General features: G+C 37.6%; 3 protein-coding genes across 3 annotated transcripts; 1 reads left to right on the top strand and 2 right to left on the bottom strand.

Annotated features, from left to right (window-relative positions):
* Positions 1 to 2656: 2656 nt before the first annotated feature.
* LOC121756140 (WD repeat-containing protein ATCSA-1-like) lies at positions 2657 to 7354 on the bottom strand. The gene is made up of 9 exons (XM_042151601.1): positions 7009 to 7354; positions 6259 to 6519; positions 6016 to 6175; positions 4987 to 5159; positions 4415 to 4643; positions 3551 to 3705; positions 3377 to 3466; positions 3024 to 3095; positions 2657 to 2939 (listed from the first exon to the last, which is right to left on the bottom strand). The coding sequence occupies exons 1-9, from the start codon at positions 7156 to 7158 to the stop codon at positions 2883 to 2885; spliced, it is 1347 nt and encodes a 448-aa protein (XP_042007535.1). The 5' UTR covers positions 7159 to 7354; the 3' UTR covers positions 2657 to 2882.
* A 482-nt stretch (positions 7355 to 7836) lies between these two features.
* LOC121755578 (polyadenylation and cleavage factor homolog 4-like) lies at positions 7837 to 14095 on the bottom strand. Its single transcript, XM_042150897.1, has 7 exons — positions 13751 to 14095; positions 12628 to 12729; positions 12268 to 12531; positions 10624 to 11274; positions 9314 to 10249; positions 8673 to 9221; positions 7837 to 8537 (listed from the first exon to the last, which is right to left on the bottom strand). The coding sequence occupies exons 1-7, from the start codon at positions 14093 to 14095 to the stop codon at positions 8493 to 8495; spliced, it is 2892 nt and encodes a 963-aa protein (XP_042006831.1). The 3' UTR covers positions 7837 to 8492.
* Positions 14096 to 14606: 511 nt separating this feature from the next.
* LOC121754876 (serine/threonine-protein phosphatase 7 long form homolog) lies at positions 14607 to 20894 on the top strand. Its single transcript, XM_042150168.1, has 8 exons — positions 14607 to 14743; positions 15150 to 15980; positions 16053 to 16140; positions 16201 to 16644; positions 16730 to 16752; positions 19808 to 20052; positions 20272 to 20494; positions 20774 to 20894. The coding sequence occupies exons 2-8, from the start codon at positions 15151 to 15153 to the stop codon at positions 20892 to 20894; spliced, it is 1974 nt and encodes a 657-aa protein (XP_042006102.1). The 5' UTR covers positions 14607 to 14743; position 15150.
* Positions 20895 to 24407: the final 3513 nt, after the last annotated feature.

The following is a 24407-nucleotide window of genomic DNA, read 5'->3' as shown; positions in this document are numbered from 1 at the left end:
GACGATGACCGGATTGATACCAAGATTATGTCAGTCGTTAGATCATAATTTAAATATTTGTAACTTGCTCCCTCCCTCCCAACTCCCAATCTATTAGATTGTGGACAGTCTTACGGAGAAGGGTTCGATTTATGAGAAACTAATAACCAGATAATGATTTTATCCCTATCTCTTTCTGCTTAATTCTTTAAACATATATTTCACACATCAAATCATAACAATCTATATAAATAAATAACAAAGATAATGTGAATGCAAGCATACTTCAACTAATGTACGCCCTAAAAGGATCACATTGTGTTTGCATGTATTATGTTGTAAAACAATAAGTTGTAGACTCAAGACTTACTTTTTTTTTTTTTTTGTCCTACAAAAAATCAACATATTTTGTCTCACATCTCGATCTTTTATATCATCCTTGCGTAAAGAGAAAAAAATTTTTTGTAAAAAACCTTCGAACTTTATACTGTACTTATTAGATAGATAATAGTGTAGGGTAAGAAATAGTGCAGGTTGGTTCATTATTAGATCAACACGACCAACTCACCATTTGTGCCCGTAACAATACAATATGACCTAAACGGCACGAATCTATTTTACGCTATTCAAACCAGATATAATCTGATTAAACCTGATTTACACAATTAATTCTTATTTAAATGAACAGGGAAAATAAAACTAAGTATAATAAAAAAAATAAAAAATTGAAATCATTATACTCCCTCCGTCCACAAAAAATAGAGCACATTTGCCATTTTTGGTTGTCCACTAAAAAAGGAAAGTTTTCAACAACTTCTCTCTTACTCTTTTCCTTCTCTCTTACTAATAATATGGACCCCACATTCCACTAACACTATTTCTCTCTTACTTTTTTCCCGTCTCTCTTACTAATAATATGGACCTCACATTCCATTAACACTACTTCTCTCTTACTTTTTTCACTTTTCTCTTACTTTACCAATTCCACATTAAAACTCGTGTCATCCAGCCCAACCTAGACCCAACAGAAAATTGTCGATCGGGTACATAATAAGGACACAAACTCCATCAGATTTGATCCAAACCCATTAATTTCGTGTGTGTTCATGTCGGTTAAAAAATTATCACCCATATGTGAGAGTAGACATACCTTGTCAAAGAACAAAGTGTGTACTTGTTGGAGCACCTCCAAAACATTAGCCAAAACTCTCTCCCTTTCATGGGTTTTCTTTTGAAATAGGCTTTCACCACAATGTCAACACAATATCAACACAGCATCAACCGTTGACACTGTGTTGACATTTTTGTTGCTACTATTTTGTCATCTGTTGATATTTTCTAACGGTACAGATCATAGTTTGGAGTTTGTACAATATTTAGAGTTTGCATTTGATCACATTCCTAAGGATATAAAACAAGGGGTGTGATCAATTGCTAACTTTCTTAAGTTACTAACTCTGTTAACTCATCAACGCATTGTATTAAAAATGTCAACACATAATTTTGTTGACATTATGTGTTGACATATTAATGTCATTATGTGTTACACAATAAACTATTGCTGATTATATACCTAAAATTTCATAATATGACTATGGAGTAAAATTACATATTTGCCTAATTTCAATATTATGTCACTTACAACGATAAAAAAACTGTTAAGGACGTTTTCTAATACAATTACTTAAGAACGCTAATTTATGTTTTTAAATATATCATCAACGCTTTAAAAATGGATGTGCAAAGCACAAATAATAACTAGAAAAATGCATATGCAGAGGCGGCAGTAAAAGCGTTGCGCGGCTGAGAGAGGATACTGTAGGGAATAGTGGGTCTCATTATTCTAATAGCCAAAAAAGAGTTGCGCGACTGAGAGCATATGCAAATGAGTGGCTAATAAGGACAAAGCATATGATTGAAGACTCTCTATATTATTTTCTTTTTTATTTTACTATTTCTCCATTTTAACTATTTATAATATTATTTTTTAAAATAAATGCAAAAAATAAAATGTCTCTATTAATATGGAACAGCGTGAATATATCATGAACATCATTGTTTCCTATATTGGTATTCATTTATTTCCTATATTGGTATACAATTCATTTCACGATTATCAGGATATGCAAATGAGTTAAAAATATTATTTTTAGATTAAATATTAATGTATCAAGGTGGTTGGCGAAGGTCATTAATTATTTTAGTTAATTGTATATACACGAATGTAATTGTTTCCTACATTATGAATTCAATTCGATTTCCCGATTAACTAAGGATATATTTTTGCAAATGAGTTAAGAAAACATGAATTTTATTAAACTGAGATATTTCAAAAAGAAAACATACTCCCTCCCATTCCGGCTATAAGCAACACATTTCTTTTGGACATACTAGTATTTAAGAAAAAAATGATATTTAGAGAGCTAAATGGAGAAGAATGAGTAGGAAAGATAATAAAGTAGATAAGTGAAAAGAAAATATAATAGGTGAGATAATAAAGTAAGATAAAATCTTTGTGTTATATTTTGCCAAAAAATTAAATGACTCACTTTAAGTTGGACATCCTAAAAATGAATAGAGTCGCTTATGGTGTCTTCCTAACTATATTAACTAAAGTTCAAGTTTTTTAGCTCCATTTGTTAATTTCTTTCTCTTTAAGGAACACAAGAATAGTATAGAGGTGCGAGATTTGAGTCCTTTTAGGGCATAACAAATTGTTACATAACAAAATTGCAATACAACAACGCTGAAAATACTTGATATTATGAAAATTGATGCACAATATGGAAAGCATTTAGAATCCTTTGAACTTGAAACCCACTAATAGTGCATTGTTAGTAATTTGTACTAGACGATGTATGTTGCAGAACGGGAAAATTGATCGACCAAGGCATATGAATGCCTTAATCACTCCAGTTATCCTGGTCACTGGTGGCAGCCTCCCCGTTCTTCGATTCATCCTGCATTTTGACATAAAACGATGGTTCAAGTCGCAGTCTTAGCATATACTACCATTGTGTAAACACGAGGTTCCAAAAGCTTACATCTTCAGTGGAAATGGACTTGGGTGGAGACCAGACAAGAATTTGCCTATCATTGCCACCAGTATACAACTCCTATATGATATATAGACCAATTGATTAGTCATCTGAAAGATAAAACTCCGATGAAAATTTCCTAAGCAATTGCCAATCGAAAAGATCCCTCTCCCAGTCCCCGCTAATTTAATTGTACTTGTGAAAAATGGTCACAATGGGATATGGGAAATCATATTATAGCCCATTAACAACCTAAAGAAATGGCAAGTTCACACATCTTTATGAATGGAACATAGATCTAATGGCATATATTCTATGGGGCATGCAGCATGTGTACAATATATGAGAGACAGGCAGACCTGATCTTGTGCATTATACCAACAGCAGTTCACATTTTCATAGTGGCCACGAAATGCGTACTTAGTTTGGCCAGACCAAATATCAAAGACCTGATAGATTGAGAGAATAAGTGCATCAAATATTTGAAACGAGGATTATGATATAGTACTAAAGTAAGTAGAGTAAGTGTATACTTTTACAGTGGTCATGCAAGGAACAAAAGAAAGAGCTGAGTCTTGGGATACAGCCATCTGTATGGCCTTGCTACTTTGCAGGCGTGCAGTTTCAAAGTTGACTAGTGTATTGCAACCAGACTCTATATCCCACAATCTCAACCTTGAATCAGAACCTGAGTCAAAAGATCATAACTAATTCAATATTTTCAAATGAACAATCGTAAAACGATGTCGTAGTCAAAATCACTTGTAACCAGAGCAAAAGCAAACGGACATTCTGAAGAGAAAATACTCTCAATTCTAGATTCTAGAACCACTGAAAGAAGGAATACTCAAAGCATATAACTGTGGAAACTACTGTAAAGGAATCCTTAAAAATCTAACTTCCTGTAACAGATACTCAAAGCATATAACTGTGGAAACTACTGTAAAGGAATCCTTAAAAATCTAACTTCCTGTAACAGCATTAATATACAACAGGGTAGGAAGAGAACCAATAGCAATACTTTTCTTGTTCTTCCATGTAGAAATTGGCTTAAAACTTAAAAGAAATGTAAGAACTGGTCCAAGCGCCATATATGCTATAGACCAGTTGAGAGTCAATCAAATGAAAGGTAACAGATGATCATAAGATTCATAACCATCACATGACAAGCAATGCAATACTTTCTCATGTTTAAAGTCATTTGAAAGAAAAGAAGGGAAAAGGAATATGATTATCCAGACAAATAAAACCCTGCATATACTTCTTATCTCAAGTGTTCTAACAGAAGAAAGTAGTTATCCAAACTGAGTTCACATAATATTTCAGAACAAAGAGAAACCATAAAGCTGGGAAGGACAATAAGATATAAATGTTTCTTCAACAGTAGTGAATTCAACCTGCGCTTAGAAGATACATGCCATCTTCAGTCACCTTTAATCCAGTTACTACACCATAATGGGCCGTGGCACGATCATGGCTCGAAATCATTCCAGGATGTGATCTCTGTTTTGCACCTTTCATTTGACTAGGAACCTTAGTGACACCCTGGGACTTTACAGTGTTACCATTAGTTGATTTTTTTTGAGGTGGTCGGGCTCTTGCAGAACTTTGATGTGATGATGATTTCTGCAGAAGATTCCATAAGATTATACTAACATCAATATTTCATACAAGCATGTGATACCAAGAGTCCGTTTCCTAAACGTGCTTAGTAGTAGTCTATATGTGCAGCATTTCCTGTATATCATGATTAAATTTCTACTGAATGATTGTCTTATTTAAATGACAAAATATGGCCACAGGTCATTGCAGTTTTGAATAAACAACTTTTAATTCTTCGGAATCACAGTAATAAAACAAATCATGAGATGAACATGTTACTATGTTAGCAAGCTAATAGTTAAGGAGGCAATACACAGAGTATTAACTTAGAAATCAATTAAAAACAGAAATCGCAGGAAACTGGTACCTTATTTGTTGCTGCAAGGAGAGGTGGACGTCTTCCTAACTGGGAATGGGATTGATCCAAAACACGAAAACACCCAGCCCGTCTGATGTCCCAGAAGCGTATTGCACCGTCACATCCTCCGGTGACCAATACCCACTCGCTAGAAGTGGACCACTCCAACGACATTACTCCATCTGTCAAAAGAATCAGGAGATATTAACAAAGATTTAGTAAATTGCAGTACAAACATTATCTACACACATGTATTTGAACTATTAAGAGTGACAAAAGAAATAAAATGACTTTCCTATATTCCATTTGGAGGTAGTTCGATCAATATTAATATGTTGTGTTACTAATGAAACTAAGGCAGACAACAAGAGAGGTATTAGGCTTATGCGAAGTGAACAGAACAAATAAAATAAAGTACTCAAAGGAAGAGTCTAGCATCTATTAGAGTAAAGAAAAGGCTAGATGAAGTCTAGTAATTGGCCAAACCAGCATTATTAAGACTGTATATTAGGACAAGGAAATATATGACAAAACATAAAGAGAGAGAATTGAGAGATTATATGTAAAACGTGTTAGTTCAGATCTATTAACTGCAAATTATCCTTATCGATACTTGTCCACTTTACACCTCTTAAACTCAGAAAACACAATTAATTTGCTGACATTATATATCTGCTTCCAAGTGCCTCAAATAAGCATTGTAAAATAGCCTGATTGTTTAAAAATTCAAATAAAAGAAATTTCAAGTTTTGATCATTAGAGATTGTAAACTAGAGCAGAAATACATACTCTACTTGCACATTGCAAATATGTACGGATGCAACTGCCCATTTCAAAGTTCCAGAGTGAATAAGAATTTTAGAATGTAGAATTTGAGGGGCAGAGAAATCATATGAACCATTTTAAGTCTTTCTAAGTTACATTTAAGAATTACTTGTTTTTGTTAGATGTACCCAAGTTGAATATTGAAGACTAGACCACAACCAGGCAATGATTTAACTTCATGCAATGCAAGATAGTCCACCAGTATCTCCATACCGCGATGACCAGACAAAGTGTGAGCAAATGCACCAGAAGCAATATCACACAATCGAACTTGGACATCTTCAGTTCCAGCAGCAATTAACATGTGTGATCTTGCTATTGAAGACATAGCATTTCTATAAACCTTTCCAGGCATTTTGAAATTCATTACAACCTGCAAAGGATAATTTTACAAATGTAAACTTGTAGAAAAATGAAATAGAAGAAACTGGGGCAGATGGCGGCAAAATATCTCACTTGTGTAGTATTCGTATCCCAAACATTGATATGATGGTCATAAGAACCAGTAACAAACAACCCCGTGTCGATCGGATACCAGATGGCAGATGATATCGCATATTTATGCCCATGCTCATGCTGCTTGTTGATGAGAAGCAACGACTTATGCTTTGAAATTCGGCCACGGCCATCATGATCTGTCGCTCGCTGAACATCATAAACTGCAACAGTTGCATCCGACGCACCAGCCAGTAGATATCGACCCTCTGTCAAATCAACCTGATCTTGAGATCATAACGATCCCAGAAAACCTCCTTTTAACATATATTGCATTGAGTAAACATGTTTTTGACTTAATTCACAACAAAGACAATGCATTATAGGCACTGAAACAGGAAGCTCAATATGAACTCTGACCCAAGTCCTCTGCTGTCAAAACGCATACCAACTTGGGACAAAATTCATTTCCAAATAGGACTCTGATTCGTCAATTAAAGGAACCAGTCATCATTACTGCCGATCCTAAACACGACACAATTTCCATTACTGGAAACACACAGAAGCAAAAAATCCAACATCCAGCTACCTACCCCACACACACACTGACTGACTGACACATACATACATACTATATCAGGTAAAAAAACGTCCTCTCTATAACAGGAAAAGGAAATCAAATCCGCCAACACATATGCAGCAGAATCGACGAAAGCTGAATATCAACAGCATGAAAAACACTCCAATCAATATAATAGGAAGGGAAAGGACCTGAAGTGAGTTGACTGAGCCGCGATGAGAGTAGACGATTTCCTTGGAATTGGAGAGCTGAATGGACGAAATCCTAGATTTGAAAATGCGACTGCTGAACAAATTAGGGCGAAGGTTCCCGAGCTCTCTCTCTCTAGTCTCCTTCCACATCGTCCTCGCATCTTTGATCTTTCGCCTCCCGCAACCCACTCCGATCACTCCGCCTCCGATTCTCAGCTCAATTGCTCAACACAACTCAATAACGACTAGTTTCGGATTTTTCCCCCAATTTTTTTTTTGGTTATAATTATCTCAACTCTCTAGCAAACTTATTTGATTACTTCGGTTCTTCTCTGATCTCTCTATCTTCAGTAAAATCCAAAATTATTTTATTTTTTAGTGCGTGAGAATCACACGAGTGGCACGTGTCGGATCGGGCCGAACAAGTTCTGTTTTCGGGCCGGCATGCAAAGATGCCATTCCAATCAAATCTCTCTTTATTTTCTTTGGAGAAAAATGTTCAGAAAAATCATAATTTTTTGTAAATTATAGGAGTAAATTATAAACGCATGCACATCTCACACCTATAAAGTTAATTTCGATTGTCACTCCAGACAAGATCTCATTCAAATCAAACCACTTGCATTTATCAAATTTCCTGATTTTTTTTATAATTTTCTTTTTTTTCAATAGAAGTATTCATCAATCCGATGTAACTAAGTTTCTCTATATTTGAAACTTAATAATGTAACTAATGACAAATTACTAAGATCAAAATTATGTCATGTACAATATCTGAACCTATTCTTAATAAAAAGAAAGAAAAAAAGCAATGAAAATCACATGAAATACCATTAAAACTTAAAAGCCATTCCCAATCATATAAGCTATAATCAGCAATTCACATTTTTGCCATTACAGAATAAAACATGTCTCACTTTAAATGAAAATTTTCCACAAAGGAGACTGGAGTAAGAGAAGAAGAAAACATTGCTATAGCTAACTACAAATTACATCCAAATTTAGCAATACTTGAAAATGTTAAACAAAAAAACCACAACTCATAGCAGATGCAGCAGAAACTGCTCTTTTCTTCAACCCTATCAGTGTTCCTTCAGAATACAAGGATACAAGCTTCCTCGTACAGGCGAACCTCCTGCAAAATAAGAGCAAGTATACACCCCACGCCTACCCCTACTGTCCTGCACTCAAACATCGAACAAACAACCCGCCACGCCCTACCATAACATTAATTTTAAACAATGGCTTCAACACAAATTGAAGTACCAACTCTTATGGAAAAAGATAGTAAAGAATGCTAAAAAAGAGAGGGAAGAATAGGACGCGATGTGAATCTGCTCAACTCTTTTTTCTTTTCCACAAGACCGATAAAACAGGTCCACTTCTCATGTACACATTTTCTGGTAGGCTACAAGATGCTATAGAAAAATAAAATAAATTTAACAAGTGGGTTACATGTGACCTGTAGGCCAATCTCAGGAATGTTAACACCGTGGTTTTTTCCTTTTACTACCTTCTTCGGTTGATTCCTGCACACGGAAAGCAACGAGAGGGTTGACCTTTTGTTCCAAGTATAACCGCAAAATAAAAATGCAATTTAAGACACCTATTAAACAAGGCAGTAAATGTAAGGTTCAAGAAAGAGAAGCAGAAAAAAGGCATACCATTTCATCCTTCTTATAGTCTTCCGATGAAACCCCATGTGAGTCAGACCTACATTTAGCATGCACTATAGGACCTAACTGCGATGTGTCCATTCCAACTGTTAATCCACCTGGTGCATGCATGTATACGGCTCCCCTATACATCCATTCTTCCATCTCGTCACTATAGTAATCGTCAAAGGGCTCTCCACATAATGCGCAAGCCTTCTGGCTATCATCAGCGGGAACAGACATTTCTTCATCCTCCTCCTTTTCCACAGTATTCTCAACGGGCAAGAAACCTGGAGCTGTTTCGGTTCCCAAGGCTTCTGTGCCACTGAGCCACATGTTAACACTCACAAACCACTTTGGAGAAGGTTTTGTCTTACGGTTTTTTAGAGTTCGATTCTTGTTTACATGCCAATCCATATGCTTGCTGTGCTCTTCTTGGTCTTTAAATCGATGGCCACATGTTCTGCATTGCCTTGGAAGATCAGCATATAAAGCCGTAATTGCACTTTCATGACGAACCTTAAGACTGTCTTGATCGAACTCCACTCCGACAGAATCCTGGCATTGTGTATAGATTGAAAATGAAGATAGGTGCACATCATATAGGTAATGATGAACAAACAGGATACAACAAGCGAACAGACATATACCTGCTTTGGTAAAGATATTAAACCCTGGACCATTAAAGAAGAAATTAACCCTGAAAGTCCATTCCCTACAGAGGCATTAGGAGCAACTTGCCCATTATTTTGACCAATAGGATATGCCTGGGTAGTTCCTGGATGAGAACCCCTCGGTGGAGGCTGTAAAGTTGCCATGGGTACTTGAAATGACATATTAGGGCCGTTTAGGATTGGCAAGGAGGATTGCATGCCCGGAACTAAATTATGTGGAGTAGTGGCAGCAGGACCCTGCCCATGAGCTAAGTTTCCATAGTTTAAAGGTGATACCATTGTATTTGATGAACTGGGCACTGAATAAGGCAAGTGTATATTTTGCCGTGACTCTCGAACCACTGAAAAGTTTGGCGGTGCTGCACCATGCAAATTCATAGGAACCATTCCTGGACGAATACTAGAAATTTGGGGCAAGTTCAACTGTGGCATGCTTCTACTGCTACCAGGCTCAGACTGAACTTGGTCGGCAATACTGGAACCATTCTTCATACCAAACTGGCCTCTAAACTGCATTTGCTGAGGAAGACTCGTGTGTGATGGCAAAACCTGTGAGTTTTGAAAATTTGCAGGATTCCATGTTTTTCTTAAAGCAACATCACCTGATTGAATTTCAGGAGCTAGTGAGTCGTAGGTGGAACTAAATGTGGAAACAACACCAGCAGGCCCACCAGACTTCCAATCAATATTTGAGAAATTTCCAACTTGGCTCCTTTGCTCCCCACCAGTTAAAAAGCCTCTACTTTCAGCTAGAGAACCGCCTCCTTTGGCATTAAATTGGTTCTGAGACTGCTGTGGCGGCAAAATCAGAGATTCTCGGCCAAAATTAGGAGGAATATGGCTTGTCAAATCACTGGCGCCAGCAACATTTGGCAGAACTCCAGCAACATTGTTTACAGACCCACGAGTAGACTGTCAGAAAAAACATGCAAAAGGTCATGGTTTGAGTCTAGAAGAAACATCCAAGTAGTACTTCAATTATATTCAAGTGTGGGGTCTGACTATTCTACTAAAGATTAGAAAAGACATAGTTGCAACCTCCATTCAGATCTTTTACTGGTCACATAGATCCACCAATTAAAATAATGTGCCAATACAGATGCTTAGTCATACAAATGATATCATTTACTTATAAACTTAAATATTTTATCATATAAGTGATGAAAATTTAAATAAGGCTACACAGTTGGAAGTTAACACCACATTTATACGAGAAACATTCTCAAAATAAAGGATTTTAATATAAGAAGAGTAAGCCTCAGAAGAGTTGCCTGTTAATCACTCACCAAACGTGGAGCATGGTTTGCAACAATGCTCTGTCTTCCAGTCAAGTTACCTAGAGGTGGAAGAGATGAATAAGTATCACTAGACTGCTTCCGATCTGCTAAAGATGGGGTCATGTCTTCCCAATCAAATTCTTCCTCTTCAGTGTTTTGCCATGTCCTGATACCTATCTTTTGCTCAGCACCATTTGAATCCAACTCATCTGATTTATGATGTTTATTGTTTTTTTCACGTTCATCCATCCCATAGGCACTAATCAAAGCTCTCGGTCCTCTAAGATCAATACCACCACTATATTTGTACACTGAAGCTGCTGTTGCTGCTGCTGCTTTATGCTGTGGTTTGAGATTTCCCTGCAAAGTTCTTTTCCGCCACTCACTCGGCTCCTCTTCTCTGTTCATCACTTTGCTTGGCCCATAATCAGTTCCAGGACGAGATGGTGACTGCCTAACAGCGAGTCTCTTTGTGGAACTATCCATGCCAAACTCCTCAAGTGAAGGACCAGCAGGTGACAATGATCCCCCAGGCCCAAGTCCATAAGGAGGGGAGGACTTTGTTATCCTAGAAGCTGATGGAATAGACTTTTTCACAGCATCTAAACCAGAAGTTGTAAGGCCTGCACGACCAGTTGAGCTCACTCCTTCAGTTCCAAACTGCAAAGTAAATGACTTTGAATTATGAGTATCACTAACTGTGCCCCTGATAGGATTAGTTCAGTTAAAGTTCCATCAAACATCAGTTTCATAGGATGACTCTTGCAAATATTGACATATGATCTATAGACTATACCATCAAATCAGGCAACGCTAGATATATAAGATCATTCTCTTGCAAACGAAGATGCTATCACTAACTATACCCAAATGTCAATGAAATGAATTCAGAGCAGCATGACTTCCATAAGAAATGAGCACACGAGATGTCATGAAAAAATGCAAAACAAAAGAAAAGAACAAACAATCAAGACAAACAAACAAAGAGAAGTAAAGTAAAACCATTATCAACATAATTCAGCAGTTAAGCTGAATATGAGAAATTATAACTTCTGCAGCCAGTATGCAGCCACCATTCATATATATTTATGGATATAAATTTGAACAGAAAGTCAGAAACTATTTTGTCAATTTCCTCCAACTTCGAAAAATATTTGATAGGCATAAAATTTGATCATACAAGCCAAAAACGTGAGAAACATTTCTGAGGCACTATTCTTCATCACACCATTTTCAAATATCAGTCTAAAACAAGATATTCCAATATAGGGGGAAGGTTAGGTATCTGGGGATGAATGTGCCACTTTAACACAGAAAGGACACAACAAGAGTTTCAATAAGGAAAGCATGATGGTCCTTGTCTTTGCCTGTTCCTTTTATAACCTTTCAAAATTCAAGAGTTTTCAGCATCCTTAATAGCACCGGATTATCTTAAAAAATTGAACATCCGCCTATCTTCAAACCACTAAAACACTAAGAGGTTTACAATGATAGTGCATTGATATCCAAATTATGATAAGAGTGGGTAGCAATACAATTGATACCAAAGAAACCAAACACACACGCTCTCGCAGACATTTTATAGGAGCAGAAAAGGAAGGGAGGAAATATGGGAGTTGAAATACAAAGAACCAAGATCTTTCTGAAGCTTACGGGATCTACTGATGATTGTCCAAACTGATTTTGTGCTTCCAAATACTTTGGGTTTATGTGTATCCCATGTGTAGGTCGAGGAGATTCAGAAGCTCTTGAAGAGCTCAATCCAGAAGACTGGCCATTCACAGGAGGAGAAAACGGCAAATGTGTCTCAATCTTTTGAAGCACTGACAGTGGGAATACTGTTGACCATGTACCAAAAAGATGGCGCATTGCTTGGTGCATATTGGGGTGGACTTGTGTGTAAGCCTCACAGAAAACCTATTAAATGAAAAAAAGAACAATAATAGGCATGTGAAAAAAAGGGCGAGAATGATAAGCAAGACTTCAATTGACATGCACTCAAACTGGTCTGACCTCAGGCAAGCGAGCAGAAAAGAATCTAATGTATTCCTTGCCTATGTTCTTCACAATGCTATCCAAAAGGTACAAAGAAGGCAGTTTATGTTCGACAGAAGCCTGAAAAAAAATCAACTATCAGAGAATGTAATCAAAGAAAATCAACCATCACATGCCCTGCACCAAAATTTATGGTTATATTACTCAAATTTGCTACTCCTCTCTTCAGCCATAGGAGAAGACTCTCTGATTTTAAGCTATGAGATAAAGTATAGAAATGTAACACCTCTACGAACAAACTTTTAAATTTACAAGATCTGGTCTAGGACAAACGTCATTAAGTGACATTAGATAATACGATGCCGTCTTGAGCAGAAACCTAAAATTAGAGCCTACCAACAATATTTCATCACAAGGCATGGAACTCCAAGAGGATACAATAGCAAGATAACACAAAGAGCATAACATAAAAAGAAGAGTCCACCCATCTCTAGATAGATGAGAAAATCCAGGGCCACATAAATAAAAGTTCTTCAACAAAGAACAAAAAACAATTCCAATATCTAATTAGAAGGAAAAAAAAAAAAAAGACAACAAGCTTGCTTTGGAACAAATTTGACAAGAGCAAATAGGCCTTGCTTTGATTTATTTGCAGTTCAATAATGTACTGTCATGAGAAGATCAGACATGATTTTCCAACTTACAAAATTTAAGTGCACAAGAGTGGACTCATCTCAAGTTTACATAATTGTGTTGTGAGGAAGTTACTGAATTCAATTTTGAAGCTTGATTAGTGTTGTCTTTGGAAGTGCACTTCACATTAAGTGAGACACATCATCAATTCCATATTATTGATCAATTTAACCAGAAACTTCAAGTCAATCTCTGTTATCACCACTCTCTTAGTTTGTTTAAACACCCAGATTAAGGAGAAGACAACAGAAATTGAAAAACTTCCAACAGAAGAAGGGGGAAAAGATAATTAAAAAGGAGAAGAAGTAAAAGAAGAAGACTCATCCAAGTCAATCAACCTTCCAGCACTACAATTCCATTTGCAACGACTACAATACACTGGGGAGAATCGGAAATTGCAACTCAGATTACAAGAACTACCATAGCTGCCGAACCCTAAGTGCTATACCTCAATAATCCGGGAACAAATGGCACCAGCAATGCCCTCGCCGTGCACCCGCTGCTCTCCAGCAATTATAGTGAGATCAGTGATGATAGGCTTCGAATTGATAGTGAGCTCCGACAAAACAATCTCATAAATCCGAACAATTTCGTCAGTTCCCAGCGCCAAACCAGCAGCACCACCAAAAACCCTAAGTTCATCCTCCCGCTCCTTCACCATGGCCCTAAATCTATCGAGAAGTAACGGCGGAAGCGGCTTCATCCCTGCGCCGTCGTTCTGGATTTGCGGAGGCTTGCTGAAACCCCCGCTGCTCAGAGGCACGGGGTTCTGGAATCTCGAACTCCGGTCCATCGAATTGAATTAGGGCTTTGAACCACCGAGAGAATACAAGCTACAACAAAGGCGATAGGAAAGGCGTAATTCAGAATCAAGATGGATTATTGGATGCCTTCGCCTATGGAGAGCATTGGTGGTGTTGGGGGTGAACAGAAAACGACATGAGGCTTACAGGATAGGCAATTGACGATGGGAGATGGATAAAGTGACGGTCGGAGTTTTAATTGAAGGCGGCGACGGCGGAGGATGAGGATCGAGATCTGCGGCGAACTACCTATGAAACAGAGGGGCAAAATTCCAAGAAAGGAGTTCATGACAAAATGTATCCGCCATATGGACCCTGAAAATAAAACTTTCCAGCCATGGTATAGACGCGATAAGCTCTCGCGTGTTTTAAAGTGAAACACGCATATTCCTCTCGCGTGTATTAAAGGAAAAACGCGTCTTCTTCTCGCGTGTTTAAAGAAAACACGCGACACGCTCTCGCGTGTTTAAAGCAAACACGCAACACGCTCTCGCGTGTCTCCCTTGGTTCAAAATACGTCCAGAAGGCAGAACAGACCCCAAACACGCGAAGAGCAGCGGCGAAACCAGCGAAAATCGGTGAAAGCAGCGGGCTAATCCCATATTTAGCTCTCCCATTCCAATTTGAAGTGTTGTTAGGTAAGTTTGAACCCTTATTTTCGAATTTTATTGGTATTTTTTAGGTGGGTATAATAGTTAGGGTTTATGGGTTAGAAAGTATTTTGGTTCAATTTAGTTGAATTTGGTGTTGAATTATTCAATATGTTTATTTTATGTTGAATTTGGTGTTATTTTGTTGCATTTGATCTTAATTTGGTGAATGTGATTGATATTTTGTTGAATTATTGACTTTGGTTTTGAATTATTGATTTGGTTATGAATTATTGAATTTGGTTGAATTATTGTTGAAATATTGAATATGGTTGAATATGGTGTTAATTTGTTGAATTTGGTGTTGATTTGTTGAATGTGGTTGATATTTAGGTTTTGAATTATTGAATTTGGTTTTGAATTATTGAACATGGTTAAATTTTGATTATATTAGGATGTCCCGATATGGACCAGAAGATCCTTCTGTTTTGCATTATCAGCACAGTCATATATCGCGCAAGGCGTGGGCAGGCCAGGAAACAGCCTCTTTCAATATTCGGCGCTTTGAAGGACATTTCTGGGAAATCGATAATCATCACAGACGCGTGATTGATTATGTCTGTAGATTTGGTTTAGGTGGAGTACTTTTCTGTGGTAAGGCTCTGGATGTAGATCATGCGTTGATCACAGCTTTGGTTGAGCGCTGGAGGCCAGAGACACATACATTCCATCTTCCCGTAGGGGAAACTACCATTACATTACAAGACGTACAAGTATTATGGGCATTACGTGTTGATGGAGTACCCTTCACCGGAAATGGGTTTTGTGAATCTGGGTGGAGGGGTTTATGTGAAGAGCTCTTGGGCTTCTATCCCCTTCAAAGCGAGATGAAGGAAAACGGTATCTTGGCATCCGCGCTAATACATAGGATGGCGATTGAACCGTTAGGAGATGGTCTCGAAGACGAAGCCTACATTCAACGGGCACGTATGATTGTGCTTGTGCTATTGGGAGGGTTGATCTTACCCGACGGCTCAGGGTGTAAGATACCTCTCATGTGGTTGACCCAACTTCGAGATGTAGAGGCTGCCTCTATGATTAGTTGGGCGAGTGCTGCACTTGCTACATTATACCATAATCTGTGTGAGGCGTCTATGGGCAAAAGGTCAGACATTGGAGGTCCGACGGTGCTCCTACAGCTTTGGGTGTGGGAGAGAATGCCCACTTTGAGACCGGATTTTGTAGCGGCACGTATACATACAAACAACACTCCATGTGCCTTAATGTAAGTTTGTTGTTTCCTCTCATTTGTGTATTTAATGACAACATATTTAATTGATAACTTTTGTTATTGTAGGTGGACTGGCTCCTATATGATAAACAGAGCCCCCAAACATTCGGTTCGACATTATCGTGAACAGTTGTCATTACTCCAAAATAACCAGGTAAAATGAATAATATTTGATATATATTTGGGTAATTTTAATATAAACTTGTTATTGTAGTTTATTTGGATGCCCTACGTGGACCGTCAATTGCCAGACTCCTGCCTCGATATGAACAACAGTTGGAGATCTGTGACGTACATTGTGTGTTGGGCTATTGTAGAAGCACATGAACCTGAACGCGTGGTTAGACAATTTGGAGGCACGCCGTTCATCCCGGAATTGCGTGATTGGGGTTTCAATGAAACTCACTTCAAAACCAATCGGCGTGGAAAGGCTAAGACGAACTGGGCTGTGCAGAACAAGGCCTACATCCAATATTGGGAGAGAAGGTCTGAGTTCGTTACTAACGCTTACATGGAGCCTCTTGCAGACCACATGCAGGTGATGAGGACTCGACAATACATGGAGTGGTATTTTAAAATTACCATTACATATATCACGCAGCCGGGTAGGCTTCCAGAAGTAGGGATGAACACTGTTGCATCAGCATCTACAGTCCAGGTAAGTATTGTATTTTTATAGTTGTTGTTTCATTTTAAAAGTATGTATGTTATTAAATATGCATGTTTTATTTGTTAAACCACAGGATGCCTCCATGTTAAATCAATCGTATGTGCATCCAACTCAATTCCAATTTTTTCACATATCATTGATACAAGCTGATAATATGATATCTTTTCATTCAATATAATAAATGAATTTGCACGAGGGGGATCATAAGCAACACCCAAACCTGGGAGCTGAATAATTTTCCCATCCCAATATAAACTCACAAACACCATTAAACCTGCAAAATAAGTGCGACATAACATCATATACTACAAATTCAACATACTTAGATAAATATTGAACAACATTAAAATCGAAAATTCAATACCAAGTTCAATGCCATAAACCCTAAATCTATACCTAACTAACATATAGCAATGATAATTGAAATTAATAGTCAATAATTACCTAACACCACTTAAAATAGGAATTAGAGCAACAAAATCACGGATTCACTTCGATTTTCGCCGGCTAGAAACGTTGGCCGTCGCTGAGAGTGAGAGATTGAGCGAGCTGGAAGTGAATTCGCGAGTGGAAAGTGAGGTCTCTGCCGTTTGGACCAGAAGTTGTGTCTAGCTGAAACACGCGAGAGCGTGTCGCGTGTGTGTCTAGCTGAAACACGCGAGAGCGTGTCGCGTGTCAACCCAAACACGCGACAGCGTCTCGCGTGTTTAGTTAAAACACGCAAGAGCTTCATGCGTGTTTCACTTTAAAACGCGCGAGAGCTTCTCGCGTCTATACCATGTCTGGAAACTTTGTTTTTCATGGTCCAAATGGCGGATACATTTTTGCATGGCGTCCTTTCTTCGAATTTTCCCGAAACAGAGGGGGGGTTTGGAAGGGTAGAGAAACGATGATGCTCTGTTTCTTTTTTCCTTTTCCCTTTTGTTTTCAGTTTTTCTCTTCTTTTATTTTTTGGGCACGATCTTCTTTCCTCTCCTATTTATTTATATATTCATTATTTTTGTAATTTATAAATTGTTATTGATTTCCCTCCTCGACATATTTTTAATTTTGATTTGAATATGTAAATTAAAGAATATCACATTACAACGTAATCTTTATATATCTATAACAGGAAAATTTTGGAGAAAATAACAAGAATGTTATTGTAAATTTAGGGATGTATATTTATATGATAAATATTATTTAAAAATAAAATACTTATTAGTCCACTTAATCTTGTGATTTAACAGTTAGATTAATGTCACATATTATCTAATAATGTAGATTATTAATGTAACTTAGTTAATAATATTTTATTAAAATAATGTATTATGTTATTCTAGTAATGTAGCTTAGCTAATAATATATCATCTTGGTCTAATAATGTAGCTTATCACAACCATCCAATTTAAGAATTTAAAGTATGTGATTTGTGTTGTGTTTTATATACTAAGGAGGTGTGAGGACCCTATCTATATCTATATTTAGGCTTGTGTTATAATGCTAACTTGTTAACTCATCAACGCAGTGTATAAAAATGTCAACACGATCACATTAAAATGTCAACACAATGTATTAAAATATAAATTAAGTTTATGTTAACATTTTTAATACACTGCATTAATGAGCTAGTAGGGTTAAGAAAGTTAGCAATATATCATATCTCTATATCTATGTCTATAAAATGAAAGTTTTAGAAAGTAATCAAAATGTGATTATGAATTTTTAAAGAAAATTAGGGAAGTGGAAATGTTTATTTATTTTTATGATAGTTAGTAGTAAGAAATAGAAGTGAAAAGATTTTTTATATGTAAATTGAATGTAAAAAACTAAAAATGGAAGTGAAAATATTTCTGAAGATAAATTGCATATCCATATAAAAAATTAAAAGCAAATACTACTCCATTAATCAAACCTTTGTAAATGCCATTTTTATAAATCTAAAAAAAGAATAATTTTTTTAGCCTAAAAGCTCGATGATGAATTCTATTGAGAAGCTTTATATTTCCTCCTCCCGTCAATATAAAGGCATATTTGATTGAGCACGGGTTTTACGAAATGTAGATTGAAAAGGTTAGTGGAAGGTGGATCATAATTTTATATATTAATTTTATAATGAAATGCGAGTGAGATAAAATTAGTGAAATGTGAGGTGTATTATTAAAAATAGTAAAAAGTAAATGAAAATTTTATTGGTGGATGAATGAAATTGATAAAATGAGATATTTATTTTTGAAATTTTTAGAGTCGTACTAATTCCTACACATTAAACTTCTAGATAGTTTATTTCATAATACAAGATGCAATGTTGGGCCAGCCCGTTAGAAAAGCACTATCTAATTTAATGGGATGGGCTCAGGCCTAGTTGGCCCAGCCCGTTAGAAAACATGCACACTCAAATGTGTAAGAGATAATCAATGAGAGAAACTGATTGCCATTCTCTCTAATTTACCTACCACACAATAAAAAATCAGTGCCAACGATGACATAAAAGATAATGGATATAGTAACAAAAAGTAGTAACTAATTAATGCAAAACCATCAAGCAATTCGATGAATTCTCTAGCAAAGTGGTTTTTCAATTTCTGATGCAAGTAAAATTAATTTCATTCAAATAGATATTAAATCACCAAAATGAGTACTAGCATTTGCTTACCAAACGGATGCCCTAACCAACTGAGCTATGAAAGCTTTGATGGTAATTCTGCTATTTTATATTATCTGAAAGGGATTCGTGCAATTTTGGAATCATTTCTTGTACATTAATATTATTTTTATTTATTTATTTATATTCCCTTTTTTCATTAAAGTCATTTTAATCTTGGATAAAGCAATTATTCTTTTTCTTTTCTTTTCTTTTCATTTTTAATGCATAACCAAACATAATTCTTGGATTAAAGATAAATTCGGCAAATTTTTTCCCAAGGAAAAGGTAGAAACAAGAGATATTATATTTCTCTCAATCATTGATTTCTCATAAAGCAATTGTCACTGGATGATCTACCCATAACTAAGATGAAGCTTGGGAGAAACTAAGTGGACATACGAACCAATTGTTGTTGAAAATTCAGTGAATGAGCTGTGGTTAGGGATGAAATGTCACTCGAATCTAGAGGCAATCGATTCTCCTTTAAGATGCGGCAGACTATTTATCGAGATGTCTTGACAGATTGATCAAGGGGGATAGAGAGATGGTCTACAGATGCCGGAAGAAGGCTCCCGTTATCACTCATCTCTCCTATGCGGATGACATCATCATTTTCTCGAGGGCTCATAGAGAGGCGGTGGAGAAGTTGGTTGGCTGCCTGGACCACTACATAGCCATGTCTGGTCAGCTGGTGAACAATGGGAAGACACAATTCTATTTGGCGAATGAGCACATGGAGTTCGCTGACATTGTGGAGGAGGCTGGAGGTTTTCAGAGAGGGACGATGCCTTTCACATATCTTGGGGTCCCGATTTTTCGAGGAGCGAGGAGGGCAGACCATCTTTTGCCCCTTAGGTAGAGGCTGATGGACAGGATCCACAGCTGGTCGCACCGACATCTTGCTTTTGGAGGTCGTCTGGCTCTGATTAAGAGTACCATGGCCGCCATTCCGCTACACATCTTACAGGTTATGAACCCTCTGCTAGGATTTCTTGACAAGTTGGAGCAGATATTGGCTAGATACTTTTGGAGCACAGTTGGAGAGAAGAGAAAGCTGCACTGGATTTCTTGGCGACAGATTTGCTTGCCTTTTGATGAGGGTGGCTTGGGTATTCGCCGCTTCAGGGAGGTGGCAGTGGCTTTTGGGTTCAAGCTGTGGTGGAGACTGCTAGCTCAGGACTCTCTTTGGGCTCAGTTCATGACCCAGAAGTACAGTATCCTTCCTTGTCATTTGCATACATCCCCTTATTGGTCACATGATAGTCCTATTTGGCGTCGCTTGCGTCATATTTGGTCATACATGCATGAGTATATTCGTTGGTCCTTGGGTGAGGGGAAGATCAGCTTCTAGGATGATGTCTGGCTTGGGGCTAGCTCCATCCGGAGTCTGTGCATCCCGGGAAATGATCCTCCCCAATCTCAGGCCGTTGCATCATATTGGCATGAGTATGCATGGGATGAGGATATGCTGCATAGTTTATATTTCAGGTTTGGCGTACCTCTCGATGTGATAGACCAGATCAAAGCCACGCCGATCGAGTTGGGGGCGGAGGATGTGAGGCGGTGGACTCTGACTAGCCATGGCGAATTCTCTGTGACCTCAGCCTAGGAGAGCATCCGGACTAGACTGCCGAAGAGGGAGATTTTTGGTCTTATTTGGAACCAGGGGTTGACTCCTACCATGTCGGTGTTCATTTGGAGGTTACTATTTGGTAGGCTGCCGGTGGATGAGAAGTTGCAGAGGAGGGGAATTGAGTTAGCGTCTAGGTGTCAGTGTTGTAGGTCTCCTTCGGACGAGTCTCTCAGCCATGTCTTTTTTTCGAGTCAGTTGGCGATTTCTGCATGGGAGTATTTCGATGCCTGGTTTCCTTCCTCGCACACACCGATTCACACGAGCACCGATATTGCACTTAGACTAGGTCACTGGCGGAGGTCCTCTTTCCAGAGGGCTCCCGCCATGCATATTAGTTTTCTTGTTCCTTGTTTGATTGCTTGGTTTCTTTGGACGGAGAGAAACGGCTGCAAGCATGGCGGTCGTCCTTTTCTTCATTCACATGTTATTTGGCAGGTCACTCATCATCTGCATGTGCTAGTTATGGCCGGCAGGATCACCTCGACTCATTGGAGGGGATGCTCGCCGTCAGTTGATTTCATGCCTCTCTCGCCCAGACAACGTGTTCTGCGGTCGCTCAAGGTCCTAAGGCATCCCCCTGAGGCACCTTGGGTGAAGCTGAACACAGACGGTGCCTTCTCTACATCGACACTGGCGGCGGGGGAGGGAGGATTAGTTCGTGGTTCTGATGGAGGCCTTCTGCGGGCTTTTTGTGCTCCGATAACTGCATCATCGAGCTTTGAAGCGGAGCTTTTGGCTCTGATTCGGGGTTTGGAGATGGCTATGGAGCTTTCTACTCACATTTGGATAGAGCTGGACTCAAAGGCTCTGGTTAGGTTGTTGTCATCTAGACACTTTGGCTCCGCGGATTTTAGACACCATATGGCTTTGATCCGGAGCATGACAGCTCAACGGCATGTTCGATTCTCACACATCTACAGAGAAGGAAACCGGGCTGCTGATTTTCTGGCAGGTAGGGGGTCCAGACCCCTACCCTTACATATTTTGATCCAATCTCTGCGCCTCGGTACCTGAAGGCGTTAGTTCGGATGGACCAGCTGGGATATCCTAACTTCCGCTTCCGACGTAGAGATGTGGGTTGATCTAGCTCTTCTGGTGGTTGGCTTTGGTCTTTTTTCGTTTCCTCTTTAGTGTTTTTAGTCGTTTTTTTCCCACTTGATAGAATGGAGGATCCCGGCTTGTAGGACCTCTACTATGCTTCTTCATGTTCTTGTTTAGATCTTAGTCACTTTTGGGCTAAGATCATGTTTTTGAAACATTACATTTTGATTTTATTTACGGGTTGGGGGTCTGCCTAAACCCCCCGCCCACAAAGGGCGGTTGTATTAAAAAAAAGACGCAATAATGGACTAGACATCTAGAGGTAAACAATCGATTTGGTGTGAACTGTAACAATAGTGCTGAAAATACTATATCGCACGCAGACAAGACTACTATATCATCATAATAAAGATTGCAAACTATCGATCTAGATTTAACTTAAAATCTTCTAAATTAAAATTTTGAAAATATAAAAATAAAAGGACTCTAGGAAACAAAAATTTGAAGCACATGGTGTGAAACAACACACGTGTGGTAATTGACCAAACCTATTTCCAAAAACTCAATGCTGGTCCACGCGATTTTTTAACATTTCCCAATTCTTTAATAAAAAATCCCAAACATCTAATTTAAATAATGCAAACAACAGCAAATAAGTAAAACAAACAAATTACTATTTTTGTTTAAAGAGAAATAAGAGGAGTGGTCACTCATGTGAGAGGACGAATTCACAACATGAAGCTTGGATTGTGCACAATAAATGATTTTACAATTGGAGCAAATTAAATCTTCAAGTGTACAAGACTAATTAATGATTGTTAAGAATGTGATCCGATAGTTTTGGACAAAGTTTTTAAAGATAATGCTACATCGATGGGAGGCTTTGGAGATCTATTATTTAGGTTATCCTTTAGATATAAGTGTTGCAGAATTGATACATATGCTAAAAGAGATAGCTGTAGTTGAGTTGGTAATATATTTCTTAGTCAAGTAATAGACCAGGAATGCGAAATATCACAATGGATATTTCTCTTTTGGTGTGCCTTTAATATTGTTTTGGTGTTTTTTCTTTGTTTGAATCACCACAGTTCTAAGTGGATTTTGAGAATTTTTGCATTCATAAAAAAAAAAAGACAAGTAGTTTGGAAATCTTCCCAACTTTACAAACAAATCTGACATCATATGCAAGTAGAGAAGATGTAATAATAGAATCTCATGACTAAATTATTTCATAAATTTGAAAACTTTGTAACATAGTGGTGTACTATATAATAGGGCTAAACATTAAAAGTGCTACTAGCACCATAAGGGCCAAGAAGGTGATAAAATAGTACTCCCTCCGTCCCGAGCTACTCGCTCATTTCCTTTTCGGCACGGAGATTAAGGAATGAGTGTATAGGAAAGTAAAAAATGACGGCTGTAGGTGAAAATTTTTACTAAAAATGGAAAGAGTGCAAGTAACTTGGGACGCCCAAAAAGGAAATACGTGCGAGTAGCGCGGGACGGAGGGAGTACAATATCACAAATGGATAAAATTAGCCACCTCAGAGTGTTGTCATTTTGAAACTGACAAGGACATGCATGATAACAAAGATTAATCACTCTAATATGTTAGCAATATTGATAAAACATTACATGAAGATTATAAGTTTGAATTTCCATGTGAGTGAGTGAGTGAGGGCTTATTATGATTGAGTTTCGGCCTTTCGGGGGTTCCTTTATGAGTCTTGGCTCGATCCAGGAATACTGATATTATCTGAGAGGAAGCTAAAAACAAAAGATCTTTCTCCATCTTAATGTGTATGTAATGTAAGGATGCAGCAAATTGGTTGTCAAGTCTGAGAATGATAGTCCTTTTTCTATTTTTTTTTTATTTTTTTTTTGAATTTGTGTGGGGTGAGTTTGTGTTAGGTCCACTCATACATTTATTGATGGCTATGAATTATTCAGTTAATTTTTTTCTTCTTCTTGAATTGACTCTAACAAAAATCCAATGGAGTGATTCAAGCCATGCCTTTGGAATTTTGTAAGCTGTACAGCTTAGATTTGAGGCTTCATTACCAAAAATATTTGTTGCTACATATTCATATTTTACACCTATAGCTAAATTTGAAACATTGGAACTTTAAAAGTTAATTCGAAGATACAATTTTGCAAGGGGACCATATATATTTTCATATTTTTTCCACATATTATTTATTTAATTTATTTTGTTTGGGTCCATAATTACTAATTTTCAGCTTTGAGCCATTGCCATCTAATGCTGACAACTATCTATGTTACTATATATACATTCTTGCAAATTTTACTTCGTCAGATTTGGATCACGGATTGATTATCAATATTATTATCTCTTCCTTCTAATGAACATAATTGATGACATTGAAAAATGGTTAAAATGTTGCTCTCTCCCCTCTTGTCTTACCTTCTAAATTACATTGATTTATG

Source organism: Salvia splendens, chromosome 11, assembly GCF_004379255.2.
Source record: "Salvia splendens isolate huo1 chromosome 11, SspV2, whole genome shotgun sequence".
Taxonomy (NCBI): domain Eukaryota; kingdom Viridiplantae; phylum Streptophyta; class Magnoliopsida; order Lamiales; family Lamiaceae; genus Salvia; species Salvia splendens.
The sequence above is the reverse complement of the archived record's forward strand: the minus strand, read 5'-3'. Positions and strand labels throughout refer to the sequence as shown.

What these genes read in the sequence shown, in the direction of transcription:
- LOC121756140 (XM_042151601.1), bottom strand. Translation starts at nt 7,158, where the DNA reads ATGTGGAAGGAGACTAGAGAGAGAGAGCTCGGGAACCTTCGCCCTAAT. An exon ending in CACTTTGTCTGGTCATCGCG is followed by an intron (nt 5,160 to 6,015) that starts GTATGGAGATAC and finishes TTCTTTTGACAG; the next exon opens with ATGGAGTAATGTCGTTGGAG. An exon ending in AGTCCATTTCCACTGAAGAT is followed by an intron (nt 2,940 to 3,023) that starts GTAAGCTTTTGG and finishes GTCAAAATGCAG; the next exon opens with GATGAATCGAAGAACGGGGA.
- LOC121755578 (XM_042150897.1), bottom strand. Translation starts at nt 14,095, where the DNA reads ATGGACCGGAGTTCGAGATTCCAGAACCCCGTGCCTCTGAGCAGCGGG. An exon ending in TTTCTGCTCGCTTGCCTGAG is followed by an intron (nt 12,532 to 12,627) that starts GTCAGACCAGTT and finishes TTCATTTAATAG; the next exon opens with GTTTTCTGTGAGGCTTACAC. An exon ending in CAAACCATGCTCCACGTTTG is followed by an intron (nt 10,250 to 10,623) that starts GTGAGTGATTAA and finishes TTTTTCTGACAG; the next exon opens with TCTACTCGTGGGTCTGTAAA.
- LOC121754876 (XM_042150168.1), top strand. Translation starts at nt 15,151, where the DNA reads ATGTCCCGATATGGACCAGAAGATCCTTCTGTTTTGCATTATCAGCAC. An exon ending in AACACTCCATGTGCCTTAAT is followed by an intron (nt 15,981 to 16,052) that starts GTAAGTTTGTTG and finishes TTGTTATTGTAG; the next exon opens with GTGGACTGGCTCCTATATGA. An exon ending in CATTACTCCAAAATAACCAG is followed by an intron (nt 16,141 to 16,200) that starts GTAAAATGAATA and finishes TTGTTATTGTAG; the next exon opens with TTTATTTGGATGCCCTACGT.